Consider the following 25,936-nt stretch of genomic DNA (forward strand, 5'->3'; position numbering starts at 1 on the left):
TAGGTCTCCAATGCTGTTGCATCTTCAGCCTGTGGGTCACTGTGGAAGCAGGTTCAATTGAGGAATCCATGAGGAAATTGGATTATTATCTGAAAAGGAAGACTATATGCAGGGCTACAGGGAAATGGCACTAGGTGAATGGCTCCTTCAGAGAGCCAGCACAGACACACACACACACACACACACACTAGGCCAAATGGCTTCCTTCTATGCTATAACAACCATTCTTGTGATACAAAATGACATCAGTAATGCTGCATTCTGAACAATATGAACCACCCTAGTAACTGAAATCCACATAAGTAGATAGAAATAACATTGACATTACTAAGAGACGGCATTTAATCAACTGGACACTAAAATAATTAATTTTCTTGTGTTTAGATGAATAATTAAGTAGGAAAATTATATTTAGTATTTTACCATTTTAAGTTGTATTAAATGGACTTCAGCATAAAAAATGATAAATCAATCAGTGCCATAAAATCTTTGATTATATATGCTTTTACTTAATGTGAGTGCAGCATATGCTGTCATATTATTGCATCATTTATGTTGGGAGTAGGAAAATTTATAAACTATCCAGTAATTGTAACACTGCAATCCTGATTAGTGTGTGCTCTGCCTTTAACAGTTGAGGGATACTTACCTCTTTCAAAGCGGTTGGAGGGTGGTGCCAAGTTCAATATATAATAAAAAAAAAGCCAGCAGTAGATTCGGAGCCTTGCAGATTTCTTTTCTGTAAACATGTTGGTGACTAGCAGACAAAAACTCAACAACCCAGTCCCAAACTGACTCCCCAAACAACAGTCAATAGGAAACTACTGGGAAATACTTAGTAGCAGCTACTGGCTGGTTTTGTTTCAATTCTAACCCAGTGTAATGGTGTAGAGATTGTGCTGAATCAGCCAAACACATCAAGAATTTAACAGCTTTAACACATTCCCTAAATTTTCAACTTAAAAGTGGCATCTGCAGGAGATAAATAAATATTTACTATAGAGTCTCCCACCTGAGCAATTATTCATCTTTGTACATGTAGAAAACATGTTCCCTGTGGAAATTGTGAGGCTTCAAGAACTCGATTGCAAGAGAGGCTTAATTTTACTGATGAACCGGGCCCCTCACCATAAAATTGAGAGAGTTGACCTGTCTGGGGCACAAGTCTGTGAAGGTAGCAGGATAAGTTGAAAAGGTATACGGGATCCTTGATTTTATTAATGAGAGACATAGAGTACAAAGGAAAGAAAGTTATGTTAAGCCCATCATAAAATAGTGGTTAGGGCCCAACTGGAGTATTGTATTCAGTTCTGGGCACCACACTTAAGAAAAACTGTCAAGGCCTTGGAGAGAGTATAGAGGAGATTTACTAGACTGGTACTGGAGATGTCAGACTTTGATTATATGGAGATGACAAGCTGAGGTTGTTCTCCTAAGAGCAGAGAAGGTTAAAGGTAGGTTTGATAAAGTTGTTCAAAATCTTAGTAATAAAGTAAATAGGGAGAAATTCCCAGGCGACAGAAGGACATAGATTTAAGTGAATTGGTAAAAGAACCAGAGACAACATGAGAAAAATATTATGCACTGAGCTATCGTGACCTACAATGCACTGCCTGGTGGAAGAAACTTCAATAATAACTTTCAAAAGGGAATTGGATAAATATTTGAGAGGGTAAAATTTGCAGGGAATCTATGGGGAAAGAACAGGAGTGTATGACTGATTGGATAGCTTTTTCATAGGCACAATGGGCCAAATGGCCTTCCTGCATGTTGCATCAGTTTATGGCAAAAGGAAATAGCCTCAGCCCCATCACTTGACATCTCCGAGACCCATCTCTAGATGACTTCCGCTTATACGTTTTTCACTATTAGGACTGCCACCTCAGCAGGTCATGTCTGGGTTAGCCAGTACTAACTATATAAATGGAATATGGATATTAGTCCGTGATGCTGACACAACCAAAACAGAAGGTTTTATTACAAAAGGAAGGGTTTTTCCAAATGCATTCTCCTCCTCACCTGAAGGTACTGACTCACTGGGGTATGAGTCCAAATGTGCTGCTGCCACCTAGCATCTTGCTCAATAACCATTCCTGATGTGAGAGCCTGGACGCCGACAGGATATTTGACTGTTTGAGCCATCAATGTTGAGCCGATCCTTGTTCTCATTCAACCTCTGCACACATAGTTTCCAGCAGGGTCCCTCACTAATGATCAGAAGCATGAAACCCTGCCTGATATCTCTCTTCTTTAGATGCATACATAGAAGAATTAACAAGAATTGTAACAGATGTCTTGAATTTGATTTTGATTCTTGCTCAGCACAGGGAGATTTGGGGAAAGTTGACTTTTTCATAGCTCAGGGCTTCAAGTATGTAGTTCAGGCTCAGGTGCCTCCTTTGTCTCTGAGTCAGAAGCTTGTTGGTTCAAGTCCCAACCCAGAGGTTCGAGTACTGACGGACTGCTGCACTGTTGGAGGTGCTATCTTTTGGATGAGACTTTATACCAAGGGTCTATCTTCCCTGTAGGTGAATGTAAAAGATCCTACAGCACTATTTCGAAGAAGAACAGGGGAATTCTCTTCTGGGTTAATATTTATCCCATAACCACTGTCACTAAAAACAGATGCTCTGATCATTTATTATTTATCTCTTTTTTGGTAGTGCTGAACCAGAGCTAACATTGCACTAAGACAGTTCTGTTCTCTTTTGCAGTTGGGTTTACATCCAGCCATGTTGGTGTCATGTTCCTGACTGAAGTGGCTTTGGGGAAAGAACATTCAATTTTCCAAGATAACTCCAATCTGAAAGCTGCTCCCAAAGGATTTGACAGTGTTGTTGCCCGTGGCACAACCGAACCAGGTATCGACATTCCACCCTCTCTCGCACACCCAATCAATATATCTTTTTCTCTTTTCTTCCCCATCCTCCCCACACTCAATTTTCTCCCTTCCTCATCTTGGCCCTTGGTTGCATCAGCCTCTGGTCCCCCAACTGGTCAGTTTGAGTAGACAGTGAGTGTTAGCTGTTCGACTTCACCTGAATTGAGCCTGGATGCAACCAATGTAGCATGATTGGGAGATCAGACCAAACTGATGACCTGTCCTCCATCTCCTTCCTGAATCCAAGGATCAATCTAGACTGAGGCAGATCACTTCTGGAACCTTCTTGGTCTCCATGACTGAACTCAACATTGTATTTAATCACTGTGCTTTTATGAAGAGACAAAGCACAGTATTATGTAAACTGCTTTATGCCCAGTAACACACATGGTGGGGTTGGGGGTGGGGGGTCATTTTAACTCTGAATTGCCAGACAACAAACAGGACGCTAGCAAATTGGCCATTGATTTTATCCCCACCCCACTGTATTTTCCAAGCTATTTTATAGTTACTCCAATATCAACAACAATTTGCATTTATATAGTGTCTTTAAAGTAAATGTCCCAAGGTACTTCACAGGATCATTATCAAACAACATTTGACAAACTGCATAAGGAGATATTAAGTCAGATGACCAAAAGCTTGGTCAAAGAGGTAACTTTTAAGGAGCCTCTTTACAGAAGCAGAGAGTTTTAGGAATGGAATTCCAGAGCTTAGGGTGTTGGCAGCTGAACAGTGGAGTGATTTAAATTGGGCTATCCAAGAGGCCAGAATGAGAGATATCCCTGAGAACTGCGGGGCTGGTGGAGGTTACAGAGGTGGGGAGGAGAGAGATCATGAAGAGATTTGAAAATAAGGAGAATTTTGAAAAATGAGGTGTTGTTTAACCGGGAGCCAGTGTAGGTCAGTGAATACATGTGTGGGTTTAGACACAGGCAGCAGAGTTTTGGATGACCTCAAGTTTGCAGAGGTTAGAATGTGGGAGACCAGCCAGGAGTGTGTTGGAATAGTCAAGTCTAGAGGTAATGACAGCATGAATGAAGGTTTCAGCAGCAGATAAACTGAGGCAGGGGTGGGTCGGATGATAATGAAGTGGAAGTAGGCGATTTTAATAGCGTGGATATGTGTCGCAAGCACACCTTGGGTTCACACTTGGCATCAATGTTGTGAATAATCTGTTGAACCTTAATTACCAGGAGAGGAATGGAGTCGGAAGCATGGGAGTGGAATTTATGGCAAGGCTGGAGACAATGCCTTGAGTTTTCCCACTATTTAGCTGGAGGAAATTTCTGCTCATCCAGCAACAAATGTTGGACAAGCAGCCTGGCAAATCAAGGAATGGAGGAGCTGAGAGAGGTGGTGATGAGGTAGAGCTGGGTGAAATCAGCAAATAACTGAAAACTATTTTATGCTCCTTTGGGAGCATAAAAAACAATGCTGTATTTTCAGATGTTGTTGCTGAGGGGCAACATACAGATGATAAATAGGAGAAGGTCAAGGATAGATCCTTGGAGGTGTGGGAGCAGAAAGAGGAGCCATTGCAAGAGATTCTCTGGCTATAACTGAACAAACAATAGAACCAGAAGAGTGCAGTCTTACTCAGCAGGATGACAGTGGAGAGGTGTTGGAGGAGGATGGTGTGGTCAACCGTGTCAAAGGCTGCAGACAGGATGAAAAGGATGAGGAGGGAACGTTTACCTTTGTCACAGTCACATAGGATATCATTTGTGACTTTGATCGGAGCCATTTTAATAGCCAGTGCTGTGGCAGGGGCAGAAACCTGAATGCAGCGATTCAAGCATGGAGTTCTGGGAAAGATGGGAACAGATTTAGGGGGTGACAACAGGAAAGGGAGGTTGGAAATGGGCAGTAGTTTGCAAGTTCAGAGGAGTTATGCAAGTTTAGAGAAGTTATGGGGTCGTTTTTTTTTTTTGAAAGAGATGGAGACAACACCTGAAGAGAGAGACCATTAACAATACGGGGGCCACGTAGTGAAGTTGGGTGCTCAGCAGTTTAGTTGGAATAGTATTAAAGAAACAGACAGTGGGTCCTGCAGACAAAAGAGCTCAGAGAGGACATATGGGGAGATGAGAGAGAAACTAGAGAAAGATGCTAATTCAGGGCTAGGTGATGGGGTGCATGAGAGGAAGTTTTGCCCAATGGGCTAGTGGAGGGGAGGAATATGGCAGATGCAACCGATTGGCTGATCTTAATCTTGGCGACAAAGAAATCAATGAGCTCCTCGCCAATGTTCCCTCTAAGCTGGTCACCTGGGTGGCTGTGCAGTAGCCTTGAATGTAATACAGAGTGCAACAAATAGGCTGCATACAATGAAGAAAAATAAGAGGAAATGTTGCTCTTCACATTTGTTGTTGGAGGTGAGGGTGGAGAAGGAAAAGGAGAGAAGTTTAACATATGAACTTATGAATTAGGAGGAGTAGGCCATTTGGCCCCTCGCCTGCTCTGTTCTTCAATAAGATCATGACTGATCTGATTATGGCCTCAGCTCCACGTTCCCGCCTATTCCCGATAACCTTTAATTCTCTTATTAGTCAAGAATCTATCTACCTCTGCCTTAAAAATATTCATTAACCCTGCCTCCACCGCTGTCTGAGGAAGAGAGTTCCAAAGATTGCCAATCCTCTGGGGGAAAAAAATTTCTTCTCAAATACGTCTTAAATGGGAGACCCCTTAATTTTAAATTGTGTCCCCTGGTTCTAGTCTCTCCCACAAGGGGAGAACATCCTCTCTGCATCCACCCTAACAATTCCTGACAAAAAATCAGGCTACTGTATCCCAACTCTAAAGGGAAAATCAGCCTCTACTGTTTCTGTCTTTTCATCATTTAGAAAGTACCTTGTTCTATCCTTTTTTGGTCCAAACTGGCTGATCTTATATTTGCCTACATCATTTTTGCCCAATTCATTTAATTTATCAATATGACTTTGTAATTTTTGCTTCCAGCTACACTACATACCTATCACCTATCTTTGTGTCAGAAGCAAATGGATTTGTATCTTTCTCTCCCATCATCTAAGTCATTAATAAATACGGTGAATAGTTAAGGCCTCAATGCAGATCCTTGTGGGACATCACTGGTGGCATCCTGCCAATTAGAGTACCTGCCAATTATCCTTACTCTCTGCCTACTTCACTCAGCCAATTTTCTAACCAGAGCAACAATTTGCCTTAAATCTGCTCAGTGTAGAAGGTTCAGAAGGGAATTGAAAAAGCAAATGAGAGAATCAAAGAGAGAGTATGAGAAGATACTGGTAGCTAATATAAAACGGAATCCAAAAATCTCTTATCAGCATATAAATAGTAAAAGGCTGGTAAAAGGAGGAGTAGAACTGAGTAGGGACAAAAAAAGGGGATTAACGCATGCCGGCAGAGAGTGTGGCTGAGGTATTAAATCAATACCATCTTTACCAAGTAAGAAGATGCTGCCCAGATCATGGTGAAAGAGGAGAGTAGTTCAGACATTTTATTGTTCTAAAATTGATAAGGAGGTGGAATTTAAGACTGTACTTTAAGTTGATAAGGCACCAGGACTGGATGAGATAAATCCAAGAATAATAAGGAAAGTGAGAGTGGAGATTGCGGAGGTGCTGGTCATAATTTTTCAATCTGCCTCAGATTCAGGAATGGTGCCAGAGGACTGGAGAATTGCAAATGTTACACCCTTGTTCATAAAAGGGTGTAAAGCTAAGCCCAACAACTACAGTTTAACCTTGATGGTGGGGAAACTTCTAGAAACAAGGAGTCGGGACAAAATTAATAGTCACTCGAGAAAATGCAGGTTAACTAAGGAAAACCAGCATTGATTTGTTATGGGCAAATCATGTTTAACTAACTTGCACTTCGTTGCAATAATTAAACCAGATGGATTTTGATAAACGTGTTGAGGTAACAGAGTTAATGGGGGTAATGCTGTTGATGTGATGTACACAGACTTCAAAAAGGCATTTGATACAGTGCTGCACAACAGATTGTGAGCAAAATTATAGCTCATGGAATAAAAGGAACCATAGCAATATGGATACGAAATTGGCTGAGTGACAGGAAACAGCGAGTAGTGGTGAATGATTGTTTTTCGGCTTGGAGGAAGGTTTATAGTGGAGTTAGGACCCCTGCTCTTCGTGATAATATATTAGTGACCTAGACCTTGGTGCAAGGCTGCAGTTTTTGTGGAATACACAAAACTTGGAAGTATTGTGAACTGAGGGGGATGGTGGTAAACTTCAAAAAGACTTAGACAGGTTGGAGGAATGGGCAGACAAGTGGCAGATGGAATTTAATGCAGAGAAATTTGAAGTGATTTGTTTTGGTAAGAAGAACATGGCCAGCCAATATAAAATAAAGGGTACAATTCTAAAGGGGGCACAAATGCTGTGGGACCTGGGTGTTTATGTACATAAGTCATCAAAGGTGGCAGGACAGGTTGAGAGTGCAATTAATATAGCATACGCAATCCTGGGCTTTATAGACAGGGGCATAAAGTACAAGAGCAAGGACGCTATGTTAAAACTGTATAAAAACCTGTTTCAGCCTCAAATGGAATATTGTGTCCTGTTTTGGGCACCACACTTTAGGAAGGATGGGAAAGCATTGGAGAGGGTGCAGAAAAGATTCAAGAGAATAGTTCCAGGGATAAGCAACTTCAGTCATGTAGAAAGATTGGAGAGGTTAGGATTGTTCTCCCTGGTGAAGAGAAGGTTGTGAGGGGATTTGATAATAAATAATTATTTGATAACAGAATTGAGATATTCAAAATCATGAGTCTGGGCAGAGTAGACAGGGAGAAACTGTTCCCATTGGTGGAAGGATCGAGGACCAGAGGGCATAGATTTGAGGCATTTGGCAAAAGAAGCAATAGTGACATGAGGAGAGCCAGCGAATGGTTAGGATCTGAAATGTGGTGGAGGCAGGTTCAATCGAGAAATTCAAGGGAATTAGATTGTTTTGTGAAAAAGAGGAATGTGCAGAGTCATGGGGGAAATGGTAGGGGAGTGGCACTAGGTGAGTTGCTCTTGCAGAGATCCAGCATAGACATGATGGTCCGAATAGCCTTCATCTGTGCTGATGCCATTCTATGATTTGATGATTCAGTTCCATGAGCTTCAATTTTAGTGTTAAAGATATGAAAGGCTGAGCCTGCCCAGGTGTGAAGCATTGGGTTGATGGTCAAGTATTGGAAAAATAAGAGGAGAAAATCCATGCTTTTTCTTTTCCCTGTTTTGTTCTCTTAAGATTGTTCTCAGGACAAGGAGATAACTCTTGAAGGGAAGAAAGTGATGGTTCCCCAAGGGAAGCCAGTGAAGATGAAGCTGCAGAAGCAAAGCTACTTTTCCCAGAGTGAATATGTCATCTACAAAGAGAGCCAGGCCCGCCTTCGCTACCTGCTGCTGGTGAAATACTGAATGGCCTTCACCCACTCTTCCACCATGAGACTGCACCCTGTGATCATTTCCCAGGAAGGCTCAAGCTGCCTTAACTGAAGGAGCAAAGTCATGTTTACTTTCTGCTGCAGTTTAATTCTGTTTGGCTAGTTCCACTACACAGGTGTTTGGATTGGCTGCTTTCACAGTTGTTGCTGCTTTGCACTCCAGACAGTTACAATTTTAAACGGCTCTTATCTGGGGGACTTAACAAGATGTTGGAGATGAAAACTGATCAGAAATACTCCAAGTTCTGGGCTCCCCTTCCATTAAAGAGTCTGAGCCTGTTTGGCTTCATTTGTAGCCCAGACTAAACCAAATTAATCCTTGCAGGTAGATGCTGACTGAATGTTAGTGCTGGGATTAAACAAAGAATACTGACCATCAGGAGCATTACAGGCCATGGGGTATTAGACTTTTACTAACAACTGTGTGGGTATCTAAGTAAGGGGAGAACTGACAGGCCTCCCTGCCTCTACTCAACCCCTCTCCAGGCCTCACTGTAACCTTTACTGAACTGACAGGCTTTGCCCAAGGCCTCCCTCACTGGCCACACTGAGTAATAGGGCCATTCTCACTGGAGGTCTCCCTCAGGCAAGCTGCACTAAATTATTTGTAAAACCATTTTTGCTTGCTGAAAATTACTGACTTCAGACTGACAACACGAGTTGAACATGTGCCTCATCAAATTGGGCATCTTGACTCTCACACGACAATCAGAAACACTTTCACACGCCTTTCACCTACCCCTCCTGCCTCGATACACTGTATTCCCTAAGGAACCAGTCTCTGTGTTCCCTGCAACCTCGCACAAGCCTAGAGGAGACTTGCGGCAAATTGAAATATAGAAACGGGAGAATGACATGTCTACTCTCCCGATGTTCGGCCATATTCGGCTGCAAAACTGGATGCTCCCCATGACTGATCCTTAATCCTCCTATCTTCCCAAGGCTGCACTAAGTGCCTCAAGCTGAAATGACAGACTGCTTCCATCTGTCTCCACCACCCCACCAACCAATATATTAAGAATTGGCAACTGTCATGGATGACTGATGTGCTGTATTCATCCGCTGAACCCTTTTAGACTGGTGCTTATCATAGGACGATGGAAGAACAGTGCAGACAGAACTTTTGAACTGCAGTGTGTGTGGTTGATGTTGGCCATGTGGAAGTACAGCAGCTTGCCTCCACTGCTTACAGTTCATTGGAAGTTGAGTCATGTATGGCTGACAGTCCCCTTCTGTGGTAGGCTCACACCCAGCAACTGCACAGGCCTCTGTCTCCAAGCAGCCACCATTAGCTGGAGGGTGAATGGAGGTTAAAGGTTGCCCTTGACATCCTTAGGTAAAATCCTTTTTTGAAAGGTGGTGTGACAGAGCTGTTTCAAAGTAGACCTAACTGCAGATCTTCACCATGAAAGGCACTAATCTGAGGCTATTTTACTGAAGCGACTGTGGCACAGGACAAGTCCCTTACCTTTGTATTTGGCACTGTTAGTCTGTTGGAAGCTGTCATTCCCCTCACAATGTAGAAGAATTCATATGTTCATAGATTGTATCCTGTTGGTCGGTAATTGTTGCCACTGTCCCGACTTATGGTCCCAGGAGTATGTTTGCACTATTAAAGCATTCTGTTATTCACCACTCTAAACTGGATCAATTGGTTCCTTTTATTCAATCTTTCTGCTTTCTTCGGTGTCTCTCTTTCTGCTCCTCCTCCCCCCACCGCCCCCCCGCCCCCCCCCGCACCCCAACCTTCTCCATGTACCTCAGCCCAACGACCTTCCTTCATGCGTGAGCCTAGACAGTGAGGGTCAGTAGCTTATTAGATAATGGCAGGAGGAATGTTGCAGTTGAGTCCAGTCCTGTCTTCACTTTTCCCCTGCTCAGAAGTTACTGTCTGGGATAAGAGTCGGGTTCCCCACCCCAGCTCACAACCTTTAATATCTCCGCTGCTCAGCTCCACAGAGGCAGAGAGCCCACTCAGCACTCTGTTTCATTCTTTTCTTCCCTTGCATTCAGTATCTAACTCTGTGGCACCTCTAAGTCAGGTCAAGAGTTCAACTATCTCTGCAGACACTCCATTTAAGACCTTAAGATACAGGCCATCAGGTCTAGGGGACTTGTCAGCCTTTAGTTCTGATAGTTGTCCCAGTATCTTTTCCCTGGTGAGTGTGATTGTTTTAAATACTTTCTTCACTTTTACCTCTTGATTTTCAAGTATTCTTGGGATCATGTGAGGGTAAGTGATGTAACTAGGAAGCTGACATATAGTAAAGGATTTTCTGTTTGATCTCCAGATACACTACATATTATTTAGATATTCAGCAGAATAAAGGTGCAACTTGGGTTATAGAAAATGGGGGGGAGGGGGTGGGAGGTCAGGAGTTCAAGTCCCACAGCAAGACTTGAGCATATAATGGGGAGACAATAGCATTGCAGTAGTGTCGCTGGACTAGTAATCCAGAGACCCAGGGTAATGCTAATGCTTTGGGGACCTGAGTTCAAATCCTGCCACGGCAGATGGTGGAATTTGAGATCGATAAAAATCTGGGATTAAAAGTCTAATGATGACCATGAAACCATTATCAATTGTTGTAATTCACTAATGTCCTTTAGGGAAGGAAATCTGCTGTCCTTGTCTGGTCTGGCCTACATGTGACTCCAGACCCACAGCAATGTAGTTGACTCTTAATTGCCCTCTGAACAAGGGCAATAAATGCTGGCCTAGCCAGTGATGCCCACATCCCATGAGTGAATAAAAAAAATATAATCCAGGCTGACACTCCAGTGCAGTGTTAAGGGAGTGCTGCAATGTCAGAGCTGCCATCTTTTGGATGAAATGTTGAACCTCACCTTGTTGAGAGGTTGTATAAGATCCCATGGTGCCTATCTCCTGGCTGATGGTTATCCTTCAAACAATATGTCTAAAACAGATTATCTACTAATTTCTACATTCTGGGATCTTGCTGTGCACTAATTGCCACATTTCCTACTTTACAACAGAGACTAGGCTTCAGAAGTAGTTTATTACGAAGTGCTTTAAAGGCACCGTAGAAATGCAAAGTGCTTTCTCTCCTACCTTAGTGTGAATGTTGCCACCAATGCCATGCGTTGCAGTGGCTGAGCCTAGACTGTGTATGTTACTGGAAAGCCTGTGTATTTCCTAGTGTGGTACAGGTTGGTTAGATGGTAATGTTGTGGATGATGTATTTTATAGTGCCGGCTAACGCTGGGATCCCTGTCTCTCCACAGAGGAAACATTTGCAGGGAAAATAATCCATTGCTGGAGGGGTGTGGGGGTAAGTCTCCTTGGACTGCTGGGTTCTGCCATGAAGTGAGTCTGAGTGTTCCACTGCATGTGATTCTACTGCGCCACATAACCTGACATGAATCACTCTTCCTCAGAGCTGAAAGACAGCTGGTGCAGGAATTCCAAACCTCACTCTTGTGTGGCAGAGGGTGATCCTTAATGGTTCATATAAATCCACATTCAAGCTCTTTAGGACTCGGGTTGTGATTTTACTACAGACTAAAGTGACTCTTCTATTGAGACAAAGCTATTATCTACATTTAAGTAATACTGATGCTGCACCTAGCATTCTCACCTCATCAAAACTCTAATAAATGAAATGTTGGGAGACACTTATTGAGTGATTAATCCTTAACCTGCTGAACTAACAGGGACTGTATACAGTTACTGAGTGATTAATCCTTACCCTGCTGAACAAACAGGGACTGTACACAGTTACTGAGTGATTAATCCTTACCCTGCTGAACAAACAGGGACTGTATACAGTTACTGAGTGATTAATCCTTATCCTGCTGAACAAACAGGGACTGTACACAGTTACTGAGTGATTAATCCTTACCCTGCTGAACAAACAGGGACTGTACACAGTTACTGAGTGATTAATCCTTACCCTGCTGAACTAACAGGGACTGTATACAGTTACTGAGTGATTAATCCTTACCCTGCTGAACAAACAGGGACTGTACACAGTTACTGAGTGATTAATCCTTACCCTGCTGAACGAACAGGGACTGTACACAGTTACTGAGTGATTAATCCTTACCCTGCTGAACTAACAGGGACTGTACACAGTTACTGAGTGATTAATCCTTACCCTGCTGAACAAACAGGGACTGTACACAGTTACTGAGTGATTAATCCTTACCCTGCTGAACAAACAGGGACTGTATACAGTTACTGAGTGATTAATCCTTACCCTGCTGAACAAACAGGGACTGTACACAGTTACTGAGTGATTAATACTTACCCTGCTGAACAAACAGGGACTGTACACAGTTACTGAGTGATTAATCCTTACCCTGCTGAACTAACAGGGACTGTATACAGTTACTGAGTGATTAATCCTTACCCTGCTGAACAAACAGGGAATGTACACAGTTACTGAGTGATTAATCCTTACCCTGCTGAACGAACAGGGACTGTACACAGTTACTGAGTGATTAATCCTTACCCTGCTGAACTAACAGGGACTGTACACAGTTACTGAGTGATTAATCCTTACCCTGCTGAACAAACAGGGACTGTACACAATTACTGAGTGATTAATCCTTACCCTGCTGAACAAACCGGGACTGTACACAGTTACTGAGTGATTAATCCTTACCCTGCTGAACAAACAGGGACTGTACACAGTTACTGAGTGATTAATCCTTACCCTGCTGAACAAACAGGGACTGTATACAGTTACTGAGTGATTAATCCTTACCCTGCTGAACAAACAGGGACTGTATACAGTTACTGAGTGATTAATCCTTACCCTGCTGAACAAACAGGGACTGTACACAGTTACTGAGTGATTAATCCTTACCCTGCTGAACAAACAGGGACTGTACACAGTTACTGAGTGATTAATCCTTACCCTGCTGAACTAACAGGGACTGTATACAGTTACTGAGTGATTAATCCTTACCCTGCTGAACAAACAGGGACTGTACACAGTTACTGAGTGATTAATCCTTACCCTGCTGAACGAACAGGGACTGTACACAGTTACTGATTGATTAATCCTTACCCTGCTGAACTAACAGGGACTGTACACAGTTACTGAGTGATTAATCCTTACCCTGCTGAACAAACAGGGACTGTACACAGTTACTGAGTGATTAATCCTTACCCTGCTGAACAAACAGGGACTGTACACAGTTACTGAGTGATTAATCCTTACCCTGCTGAACAAACAGGGACTGTACACAGTTACTGAGTGATTAATCCTCACCCTGCTGAACAAACAGGAACTGTATAGTTACACAGTGATTAATCTTTACCCTGGTGAACAGCAATTTCACACAGTTACACAGTGAGTGAACCAAAACTCGTAAGACAATCGTATTCAATCCAGTAAAGGGTCGAAACAAAACTTGAATCTCTTGGAAAGTTAAACCTCATTCAACAGCCCATCAGGTTGTAGAATTTAGTTCAACCAGCCAGTAGAGGTGCTGAACTTGTACTATGCTGTTACTGTAGTAGATGTTCTGGATTAATGCATCCCTAAAGTTTGGCTGTTTTAATTTTCTTTCTCTTAATATTAACCAAGAGTGATAAACAAGACCTGCCAGCTCAGATATTGTTTAAGGAGTAGGAGTCAGAGAGAAGTCTCTAAGAGTCTGGATATCAAAACGAACAAACTCTGTCAACCTGGCGACAGACATAATAAACTGCCTGCAGCAGCCCAACAAACTGGTCCAGGGGCTATTACAGATAGCAGCAGAAACACACAAACACTGAATGTGTATTTCAGTCCATTGCAAAGTTTTACTTGGAGTTGGATAACTTGGTCATTGCCTTTGTCCCTTCTGACATGACATGCTTGGCCAGTTCCCTGGGCACCTGCAGGCGCATGGCGGTCTGGATCTCCCAGGAGCTGATGGTGCTGTGCTTGTTGTAATGGGCCAGGCAGGAAGTTTCACCCACGAAGCGCTCGAAAATACCATTCACAAATGAACTCATGATGCCCATGGCCTTGGAGGAGATGCTGGTGTCGAGGTGAACCTACTTCATCGCTTTGTAGATGGAGTAACTCTCCTTCCTCGACCTTTGCCGCTTGTTCCTGCCCTTTGCTAGGGACCCACATTCCGCAGTGATTATACACTGAACATGGACGTGCATTCCCTGGGTGATTAATCACTGAACACAGACACACATTCTCCAGTGATTATACACTGAACACAGACACACATTCCCCGGGTGATTATAAACTGAACATGAACCCACATTCTCCAGTGATTATGCACTGAACACAGAAATACATTCCGCAGTGATTATACACTGAACCTGAACCCACATCCCCCAGTGATTATACACTGAACACAGACCCACGTTCTCCAGTGATTATACACTGAACACAGACCCATGTTCCCCAGTGATGATACACTGAACACAGAAACACATTCCCCAATAATTATATGCTGAACACTGACCCACATTCTCCGGGTGATTATACACTGAACACAGAAACACATTCCACAGTGATTATACACTGAACACTGATCCACGTTCCCCGGGTGATGATACACTGAACACAGACCCATATTCCCCAGTGATTATACACTGAACACAGAAACACATTCCCCAGTGATTATACACAGACCCACATTCCCCAGTGATTATACACTGAACACAGAAACACATTCCACAGTGATTATATGCTGAACACTGACCTACATTCTCAGGGTGATTATACACTGAACACAGACCCACATTCCCCAGTGATTATACACTGAACACAGAAACACATTCCCCAGTGATTATACACTGAACACTGATCCACGTTCCCGGGTGATTATACACTGAACACGGAGCCACATTCCACAGTGATTATACACTGAACACAGACCCACATTCCACAGTGATTATACACTGAACACAGACCCACATTCCACAGTGATTATACACTGAACACAGACCCACATTCTCCGGGAGATTATACTCTGAACACAGACCCACATTCCACCGTGATTATACACTGAACACAGGCCCACATTCCACAGTGATTATACACTGAACACTGACCCACATTCTCCGGGAGATTATACACTGAACACAGACCCACATTCCACAGTGATTATACACTGAACACAGACCCACATTCTCCGGGAGATTATACACTGAACACAGACCCACATTCCACAGTGATTATACACTGAACACTGACCCACATTCTCCGGGTGGTTATACACTGAACACAGACCCACATTCTACAGTGATTATACACTGAACACAGGCCCACATTCTCCGGGTGATCATACACTGAACACTGACCCACATTCTCCGGGTGATCATACACTGAATTCTCACACTTGTGGACAGTACGCCAGAGAAAGCTGTCTGTCTGGCAGGTTCTTCCACTTGTTTGTAATCTCTTTCTCCATTGAAAATTTCCCTGTTTTTGTCCATTGTCAGGTAGCACCAATACATTTTATGTGTCCCTACCCTTTCCCCTTATTGATCTCACTCCCACATGTCCCCCTCACTGTGATTTTTATTATTCGTGTGGCTGGGGAAGCAGTTATAGTTCAACGTTGAGGTTAACAATCTATTCAACGGCTTCAGCTGACACTGTGTATGGTTGTGTTGCCGCCGATGTGGTGAAATCACATCTTATTGTTCAATCTCCTACTCTAATTGATTCTTTTTTGTTCTTGATATTTCACAGGGTGTGTGCGTCACTGGCTAGGCCAGCATTTATTGCCCATCCCTAGTTGCCCTTGAGGAGATGGTGGTAAGCTGCCTTCTTGAACTGCTGCAGTCCATGTGGTGTAGGTACACCCACAGTGCTGTTAGGGAGGGAGTTCCAGGATTTTGACCCAGTGACAGTGAAGGAACAGCGATATATTTCCAAGTCAGGGTGGTGAGTGACTTGGAGGGGGACTTCCAGGCAGTGGTGTTCCCATGTGTTTACTGCCCTTGTCCTTCTAGATGGTAGTGGTCATGGGTTTGGAAGGTGCTGTCTAAGGAGCTTTGGTGAGTTTCTGCAGTGCATCTTGTAGATGGCACACACTGCTGCTACTGTGTGTCGATGGTGGATGGAGTGAATGTTTAAGGCTATGGATGTGGTGCCAATCAAGTGGCTGCTTTGTCCTGGATGGTGTCAAACTACTTGAGTGTGGTGGGAGATGCACTCATCCAGGGATGTGAAGAGTATTCCATCACACTCCTGACTTGTGCCTTGTAGATGGTGGGCAGGCTTTGGGGAGTCAGAAGGTGAGCTACTCATCACAGAATTCCAGCCTCTGATCTGCTCTTGTAATTACATAATTTATATGACTAGTCCAGTTCAGCTTCTGGTCAATGGTAATCCCCAGGATGTTAATAGTTTGCTCCAGTACAAACTATGGAGCTCTTAACCTCCCTTCTTCCTCCTCCAGGCATTTAAACCCAAGCTTGGTGTGAATCAGTCACTAAGCCGATCTCTCCTTCCCTCTCCAATATTGCTGGTATCCTGAACCATGAGCCCTCAGTTCAACAGTGACTACACTTCAAAAGTGCTTCAATGAATAGAAAGTGCCCTGGGACATTCCAAGGTAGTGAAAGGTGAGAGAGAAGTACAAGTTTTTCTTTCTTTCTCTATTTCTTTCTGTAGAATTGATGCCCTGGATCATTTGCCAATAGAAAGTATACGTATTTTAGAATGTTGTGCATACCTTAATTCATCGTCCCTCAGCTGCGGATAGGCAGCAGGCAGGAACATTTAAAATCAAAATAACGAAGAATATCCCAGCAAGGTTTATAATGAAGTATTCATATTTTTCAGAAACATTTATATGCAGAGCAGATGATCAATAAAGCATTGCGACAGATGGGTGAAGGAGACTGATTGTGCCAAAACAGAAAATGTTCAGGGTTGCCAGGGTCAAGAGTAACCTTGGTGAAGTGGAGCAGCGATAGGTCAATTCTGTCAGGTGCATGTGATTCTCCTCACCAGCTCTTCTTGTGCTATGCCCCTGAGCGCTGTGGGGATTGAGCGATGGAGTAGGACTGATTGCACTGCTCTGCAGGGAGGCAGCCTGGACTCGATGGGCTGAATGGCCTCCTTCTGTGCCCTAAGTGATTCTATAATAAATGATTCTATAAATGATTCTAAACACAATGGTTATGAAATCAAAGATTCATCCTGATATACTGAAAGGAAATGCAGTAATGCAGCGGTAAATGCCTCCCCGCAAAGTTTGGTTGAGCGAGGGAGTGACAGTACCTGGAGCAGCTCACTCTCTCACATCCAGCGTCGTGCACCTGTGGTGGTGTTGAAAAGATAATGTCTTCCTGTACCTGAAAAAGAAAATGGTTCCATTCAAGGATCTGCTGGACAAGGATTTTCATACATTTATTTTTGTTCGAGAATAATCTGTTGTCTATCTCTAGACACATCTATTCTTTCTTTACTTATCCCATTCCTTTTTACCTTGCACCATCATTCCTTTCATCATTTAACTTCTCCTGCCCTCTACCCTATCACAGACCTTCCCCTTTCTTCTTTCCTCCCCTCGCCTCCCCCTTTCACTGCCTCTGTACTTGCTTAAGGATGACCTACAGGAGGTACCTCAAAGCACTAGAGAAGTATCACCGATGCTGTCTTCACAAGATCCTCCTAATCTGGTGGCAAGAAAGGCAGTCCATCAGCAGTGTTCTCTCTCAAGCTAATTTGTCCAGCACTGAGGCGCTAATCACTCAAAACCAGCTCCACTGGGCAGGACATATTGTTCACATGCCTGACACCAGGCTGCTGAAGCATCTGTTTGACTCGCAACTCAGTCGTGGCTAGACATTCCCAGGAGGACAGTGGAAACATTTTAGGGATGTCGTCAAAGCATCCCTGAAGGAATCAAACATCCCCTTCAACTCCTGGGAGTCCCTGGCTTGGGACTGGCTGAAATGGAGGAGATTCACTTGGGAAGATACGGGCACACTGAGGGAATCCAAACAACTCATCTATCTAATGCTTCAATCATCACCTACCCTGCCTGTGGCAGACTCTGCAGATCACACTTTGGACTTATCACCATCTCAGAACCCATCGAACAGGAGTGGAAGGAAGTCATCCTTGATCCCAAGGGACTGCCTAAGAAGAAAACTTGCTTAAAGCCTGTCATTTCTTGGAACCTTTGAATTGTGATGGAAGGTCATTGACCTGAAACATTATCTCCACAGATGCTGCTGAAGCTGTTATGTAATTCCAGCATTTTCTGTTTTTATTCCAGATTTTCCGCAACTACAATAATTCCATTATGTATTCTATTCCGCCCTTTTACTGAGGGAAAAATACCTAGGGGCTTGGATCTTGCTTCATTTTATTGTTGAGGATCTTGCCACCAGTTCTGCTAGGCTCCAGCCTCAAAATCCTATGCACTCCAGATGAATGGACAATCGCAAACTTTCCAATCCACCACTGGCCTGCACTGAATACTGAAGGAAGCAAGTACTTATTCATCAAGGCTGCAGCCTCAGCCCCTTGGGATGGAATCATCCCAGATCTGCACTAATTGTGGTAGTGGGCTGGAAAACAACGTTTTATCTACTGGCCGCAATGGTGGCTTCTCATGTCGGATCGTCCCAATCCCACTACATTAAATATGCATTCCTAGGAAGCACACCATTTCCATGGCGGGCGGGCTCTCATTCACCCGCCATACCATCACCTCACTGCTTCATCACGCCAGGCGCCAGGCGCCATATTTAAAGTACAGCTGTGCGCACACATCTCAGTGCTTCCAGCCCATGGCAGCTGCAAAGAAGACACGGCCCCGAAAGGCAAGAAGACTGCAGCCTCCCAATTTAATGACACGTCCCTCAAGTGCCTTTTGGACGCAGTGGAGGTCCGCCGTGATGTCCCCTACTCCTGCTCTGGCCGCAGGATGGGCAGCAGCATTGCCAATCCAGCATAGGAGGCAGTGGCAGCGGTGGTCAGCAGCAATGCCCTGCAATTGAGGACAGCCAGCCAGTGCCAAAAGAGGATAAATGATCTCCTCCGTTCCGCCAGGGTAAGTCACTCTTCTCATCACTCTCAACTCACACACTCACCAGCCTATCACACATCCACAGGGATCTCACGCTTTAAGGGAAAACACCTCTTACTCTCACACACACCTTGACATTTCCATCAGGCTCATAACCTCTGGAGCTCACGCCTTCATCCCTTCCATGGCTCCACTCACCACACAAACATTCCACGCATCCTTATCATTTGCCATGGCACACGTCCTGCTCACACACTCCCCATTTGTTTTCATGCAGGAGAAGTTGGCTCACAACAGGAGGGGGAGGTCCCAGACCGGTGGCAGATTGGCCCACATTAGGCCCCTCACTCACTTTGAGGAGCGGTCATGGTGCTGACTGGTGAGGACATGGGCCGTGCCCATGGCAACGCTGAGGTCGGCGGTGAACACCCTCGTGAAGATCCTGCATCACATCATCCCTTTCTCAACGCAACTGTGAGTGCTCTCTCTCCTGCTTTTTGACTCTGCGGTCATGCACTAATTATCTCTACTTTGGTTCACAGGAAGCTCTGCCAAGTGACCGATACCCTCAGCCAGCCAGTCCCTCAGCTCCATCCAGGTCCTCACCTCCAGCCAAGAGGACACCTCCTCCATTGAAGAGCTAGAAATAAGCAGCCTGGAAGACCTGTCACAGCACTTACCCACACCCTCCACCAGAACAGAGACACACACCTTGGTGGAACCTAGATCTAGAGCAGGCTCGGGTTCACAACCTAGTGGCCCCCGTACGGACACATGTCCACAGCAGGAGGAGGCAAGTTCAGTCGAGCACCCTGCCACTCGGAGGACGGCTGGGGAATCTCAGGCATCTGTGAGTTCCGAGTCAGATGATGAAACTCTGGATTTGGCTTCCCAACTCATCCCGGAGAATCAGCAGAAGGCGGGGGAACATCACACAGAGATGTTGGAAGCCCTCAACAGAGTGGCATGTGAGTCAGAGGAGTGCGTCCACCTGCTCTCTGATGAGGTGGTGCCCACATGGAGGTCTCCATGGGGAGGATGGCGGATGCCATGGAGACCCTGGTCCAGCAGAATGTGGAGGAAGGTGAAGACATGCACTCCATCGCGGTAACCATGGGTGAGTTCCTGCAGTGGCAATGTGAGACTGAAACAGGGCACCTCAAAGACCCTCCAGGTGCTCCTTCCCCTCAAGGAGTCAGGCCAGGACCCTCGGGCACCCGAAGGGAGGAGCAGCAGCAGCTGGACATCCCTGGGTCATCCACTCAGGAATCTCAGAGGCTGTCCGCTCCCTCCGAGTCCCCTTTGCCTGTGACCCCCTCAACCTTGTCCTCTGTCACCACAGAGGGAGTAGCTGGCACACAGGAGGACAGACAAAGCAAGCTGGGACCTCCAACACCCCAGCCCTCCGGAGAACCCACATTGAAGGCAACAGGGCCAACCATTGCACAAGCTGTCCCCGCCCCTGCTGTGGATGTCAGGGCAGCACCTAGAAGTGTTAGGCCTAGAAAAGTTAAGGAATTCTGATCACAGCTGGTTGCAGGGGTGAACACATTTTGTCACTTTACAATCTGGAAATATATTCACTTTCGCTGAACTGTGTTGTAATAGTGTCCTTCAGTTTCATTGACAGGCTTCGCAAGTCCTCCTACATCATCCCTCCCTCTAGCAGTTCAGCTGCATGCAGCCAGACCACAAGTGATTCTGGAGGGAGAAGTGAGTGAGTGTGTGTGTGTGGCAGCATCTTTAGGAGCCTCGTGCAAACACAGCCTCACACACGCGGATCCTTCCCATTTCACACTCATCTCAATGTCAATGCTGCCTGCTGGGGTTCACTTTCAGTTGTCCATCTGAGCCGACCTGCACCTCTGCCCACCCGCTGAGCACACTCCCATGCAGCACCTATTCCTGCCCAACACAATTATCCTTTCACTTTCGATTTAGCCAGCATGGTGGTGCTACCATTTTTATTTTGCTCCCCTGTCCTTTCCCCTCCTCCAGTCACCCATTTCCTTTCCCCTGGCATCCACCTCCCCACTGTCACCTACCAGCCAGAACACTTTTCCTTCGGGGATGTCCAGGTGAATGTGTACATTCTCATCCTTCCCAAAAATCCCACCCCCATCCACATTCACCTCCCGAACCTCCTCCTTCCCACCTCCAGGGTCCATGACTGTCTCCGAGTCCCGCCAATTACTCTTGCTGTCCCTTCGACCGCTACTGTCGAACCCGCCCTACCACCTCACTCTGCCCTCAGTCATTCTCACCATTCCCTCGTACTATGCCCACCCTCAGTTTGCTCCCCAGGAGACAGTCATGGACACATCAGAGCCCGCCCTTGCATGTTCACCTGGACATTCCCTTCCACCCCCTGGACTCCTCCCCCCCTTGGAACTCCTTTCCCCCTTGGAACTCCTTATCCTTAGTCCTTCCATCCCACCCCAGACACCCCCCGCCCTTAGTCCTTCCCCCTTCCTGACAGCTTCAGACACCCTTACTCCTTCCTCCACCCTTACTCCCTCCCCCCCCCCCCCACCCCGCATTCCTTCCTCTCCCTGGACTCCCTCTCATCTCCGCACTCCATGCTCCTTCCCCCCTCAAACTCCTTCCCTCAAACCTCAACCCCCCCGCCACACCTACCTCACCAGTTGCCATCTTCTTCCTGTTACCCACTCCTCCCCTTCCAACCTCCTGCCCCCGACACCTTTATTCCTCCGTCTCAACCTCCCCCCAACAGCTTTGTTCCCCCCATCCGAATCTCATCCTCCTGGCATATTTGTTTCCCCCCAACTTCACTCTCCCTGGCACCTTCATTCCCCCCCTCCCAACCTCACCTCCGACACCTTTTCCTCTCCCAGTCAATCCTAGACCTTCCTCTCCCATCCCCTGGTACATCTTCCTCTCCCAAACACCACTGGACCTTCCTCTCCACCCCTTCAATCATCATCTGTTGTGAGCAGACCCTCAACAGTGACTTTCCAACTTACGTGAGCTGCTTCGCAGCAGAGCCATGTCCATGAGAATCCACCCTGCATGTCATGGATGTTCCTCCAGTGCTGTTGCGTTCCAGCATCTTCTACTCCTCAGATGTCCACGATGTGAGCAAGGCCCTGGCAGGTAAATCCCAACTTCTGCATGTCAAGATGTGTTCTGAAACAATGTGTTTTCCTGCCGATGTGGGCGAGTGATCCAGCAAGGGGGGGTGCAGGGGATGATTCTGGCAGCTGGGCTTAAAATGATATGCTGATTCCCGACATCCGTGGTGGGAACCATAATGGGAAATGCAGCCCGCCATTGACTGGCTGAATGGACAATTGCAAACCGGTTTCATGACGTCGTGAAACTGATTTTTGGCCTTCTCACCATATTGTCCACTCATGCTGCCAAATACGCCCAATACCAGTGGCCCACGAAAAATTCTGCCCTTGGTGCGGGACAAGGCCTAGTGTCTTTATCGCATTAAAAATTTTTAAACTGTGTTCCCTACTTCTAGTCTCCCCCACAAGGGGAAACACCCTCTCAGCATCCACCTTATCACGTCCCCTTAGGATCTCATATGTTTTAACAAGATCACCTCTCATTCTTCTAAACTCCAATGGGTATAGGCCTCACCTGCTCAACCTTTCTTCATAAGACAACCCCTTCATCCCACGAATGAGCCAAGCGAACCTTCATTGAACTGTTCTGAATGCAATTATTTCCTTTCTTAAGTAATGAGACAAAAACTGTACACAGTACTCCAGACGTGGTCTCACCAAGTCTCTGTACAGCCGCATTAAGCTTGGCCTAAATAGCCAAGTGGTTATGGTACTGGGTTTGTAACCCCCAGATCAAGAGTTCAAATCTCACAATGGCAAACTATGAAACAATGTAACTTCATCTGAAACAGATGGAAACAGGTTTACTCAAAAGAGTATCAAGAGTTCATTTCCTTAACGATCTCGTGGAGGTAATTGTGGATTCAGTTGGTTTCCTGATACTGAGGAGAGAAGGTGTGTGGTGTTGGTGTTGCTGCTCCTCAGTGTTTCAACTGTTTCTGCTGCTGCCTTTGGGGTTGTTGCTTCTGCTGTGTGCTGCTGCTGGACCTGCACTCGAGGGTGTTTGCTGCTGCTGCTGGACCTGCACTTGAGGGTGTTTGTTGCTGCTGCTGGACTTGCACTCGAGGGTGTTTGCTGCTGCTGCTGCTGCTGGACCTGCCCGTGTGGAGCAAAAGGAGAGAGAGGGAGAGAAGAAGAACAGCTTCTGTTGTTACAGGACAGGAAGGCCAGGACTGTGTCTAAAAACAACATCCTAGGTGGGTGTCCAATGTTATTGTTTGTGTAAGGTGGGGGCAATAAAGGACTGTGTTTTGTAGGGGGAGGCAAGAAGACTGCCAGAGGATTTGGGGAAGGAAGAGAGGGAGGGTGAGTGTGTGTGCTGAAACCATCTTTCTGCCGCCCCTCCCTCAACCCAGCCCTTTTCCCCGGTAAGGCCAGCAGTAGCTGGTGAAGACATCACCTCCCCCTGCCTGAAGAACATCAGGCCCCCACCCACCGTCCATCCACCATCGAGGACACCCACCTGGACATTTACCTCTTTCCCTCCTGTGCCTCCCTGTCTTTTACTCCTCTCCCTCCTCTCCTCTCCTGCCTAAAAGAGGGTAGGTTGTTTCTACCTCTCTCCCCCACCCCCTTTCCTCCCTATATATATATAAAAAAAATATAAAAAAAAACAAAATGGCCAATCCTTCCCAGGGTGGGCGTGGCTCTGGCCCTAAGGCCAATTCACCATCGCCTGTGGCCGGGCCCCCGAGGGCTAATGTGAAGGCGGTTTTGTCACCGGTGGCAGGGCCTCAAAAAAAAGAAAACCTATGCGGGGGTGGCTGCTTCTGCGGCTCCAGCTGCTCCCGCTGCCCTGTCACCATTCCGCCTCCTCACCAGGGCCCTTGGGGTAAAGAGCTATGCTCACCCTGAAATGACAATAGAGGCCTGCGTAAAGGCTATGGCTGGGGTCGTCGGCCCCTCAGCCATTGTCGCGGCCTCTAAAATGTATGGGAAGGCCATATTCTTCTTGAGGTCCGAGCGGGCGGTGCACCTCGCCCTGCAAAAAGGACTCACTGTGGGCGGGACTTTTCTGGCGGTGGACCCCCTTGAGGCCACCGCCCAGAGAATTATTATTTCGAACGTCCCACCTATTCTACCCAGTGAGCTCCTCCTCCCCCACCTTAATAAATTGGGGGAGGTCAGGTCGGGGGTTGCACCAATCCCGCTCGGCCTCAAAGACTCGGCCCTCCGCCATGTGTACTCCTTCCGGCGCCAGGTATTTGTCCGCTTGGCCCGGGAGGAGAGCCTGGAGGGGGCCTTCATTATCAATTTTGAGGGGACCGCCTATCGGGTCTTCTGGACCGTGGAGGGCGTGCGGTGCCATGCTTGTAAGGAGGCGGGGCACGTGAGGAAGAACTGCCCCGCCTCCAAGGCCACGAGCCCCACCCAAGCGGCCACGGCTGGCACCGCCCCTCCTCCCCCCGCCACCACTCCATCTCCCTCCCCGCAAGGGGAAGCGACGCCGGCGGCCACTGCCATCTCGGCTGCCGGTGAGGCGGGGGGAGAGCCCCCGCGCCGTAAGAAGGCGCGGAGGAAGACCCGCAACCTGGAGGCAGCCCCTGAAACGCCCCAAAACCCCCAAACACCTGCAAGCACCGGCTCGGGGGAAAAGACATCATCCGGCCCCGGCGTCGTGTCCGCGTGTGCTCCTGGGCCCGTGGGTGCTAAGGCGCCGAGTGCTGGGCCCGGCGTCGTCCCTGCGCGTGGTCCCGGGGCCGGCGGGGAAAAGACGCGGGACCCCGAGCCGGGGAATCTAACACCCAAAACCCAGAGGGTGGAGTGTCCGGGAGGGCTGGACAAGGAGGTGGCGGCCTCGGAAATGGAGGTCTCCCTAGCCCCCAGCCTGACCCGGAAGAGACGTCACGCTTCGGAGGAGGAGGTGGGTGATGCCCAAACTGAAGAAGTTGGGTGTGTCCCTTCCCCCGATGAGGTGGTGGCGTTTCCACCAAGTAAAATCTCGCCCTGTCCTCTGGGGGAACTCAAAACCCCTGCACCGACTCCCACCACTGTTACCCCCGTCAACCTGCTGCAGTCCCCTGAACAGGGCCCCTCGGGGGTCACTGAAGGCACCTCCCTTGAGGTGGTGCCCGACTCAGGAACCCTCGATACCCCCGAGGTACCTTCTGGCTCGTCGGGGGACTGTAGCTTTCAAAATTTAAAACATGTTAACGGGTCATTGGGTGGCGGCGAAAAGGAGGGCCTTCCCGCTCCCTCCCAAACCTTAGCACCGGGCGTCCTAGTTTTGGGTCAGGAGCTTGTCCTGAGCTCCCCGGACGACCCGGTGCCGGGAGGAGAGCGGGCATCAGAACTGCCGCTGCCCTCTGACACAAAACGTTTAGAGGAGACCAGAGAGGACCCCTCTGGCCTTGATCCTGGGGGTGGGATCGAGGTACAGGTGGGGCCAGCTGGCAGCTCCGAATCAGCCCCCGTACTCAATGCGGGGGAAGGGTCGGAAGCTGGAGGCGATGACCTGGAGGAGGACGGGATGTCCGTGGTGAGCGCTGGAGATTACGCTGAGTCGCTCTCAAGCGAGGCGGTGGATCCCCTGGTGCCCTC

The 25,936-nt window shown here is 46.8% G+C and overlaps 2 protein-coding genes across 2 annotated transcripts in view; one reads left to right on the plus strand and one right to left on the minus strand.

Moving 5' to 3' along the window:
* parp3 (poly (ADP-ribose) polymerase family, member 3) overlaps window positions 1-9,969 on the plus strand; it is a 48,470-nt gene extending 38,501 nt beyond the window's left edge. Inside the window, exons 10-11 of the mRNA XM_041192320.1 lie at window positions 2,715-2,861; window positions 8,132-9,969. Of these exons, the coding sequence (XP_041048254.1) occupies window positions 2,715-2,861; window positions 8,132-8,301 (317 nt within the window). The 3' untranslated portion in view covers window positions 8,302-9,969. The remainder of the gene's footprint in view (window positions 1-2,714; window positions 2,862-8,131) is intronic.
* Window positions 9,970-14,103: 4,134 nt separating this feature from the next.
* The window catches only part of LOC121280008 (histone H2B.1-like), a 151,822-nt gene continuing 139,989 nt past the window's right edge, over window positions 14,104-25,936 (minus strand). Inside the window, exon 4 of the mRNA XM_041191639.1 lies at window positions 14,104-14,310. Within this exon, the coding sequence (XP_041047573.1) occupies window positions 14,104-14,310 (207 nt within the window). The remainder of the gene's footprint in view (window positions 14,311-25,936) is intronic.

This window comes from Carcharodon carcharias, chromosome 7, assembly GCF_017639515.1.
Source record: "Carcharodon carcharias isolate sCarCar2 chromosome 7, sCarCar2.pri, whole genome shotgun sequence".
Taxonomy (NCBI): domain Eukaryota; kingdom Metazoa; phylum Chordata; class Chondrichthyes; order Lamniformes; family Lamnidae; genus Carcharodon; species Carcharodon carcharias.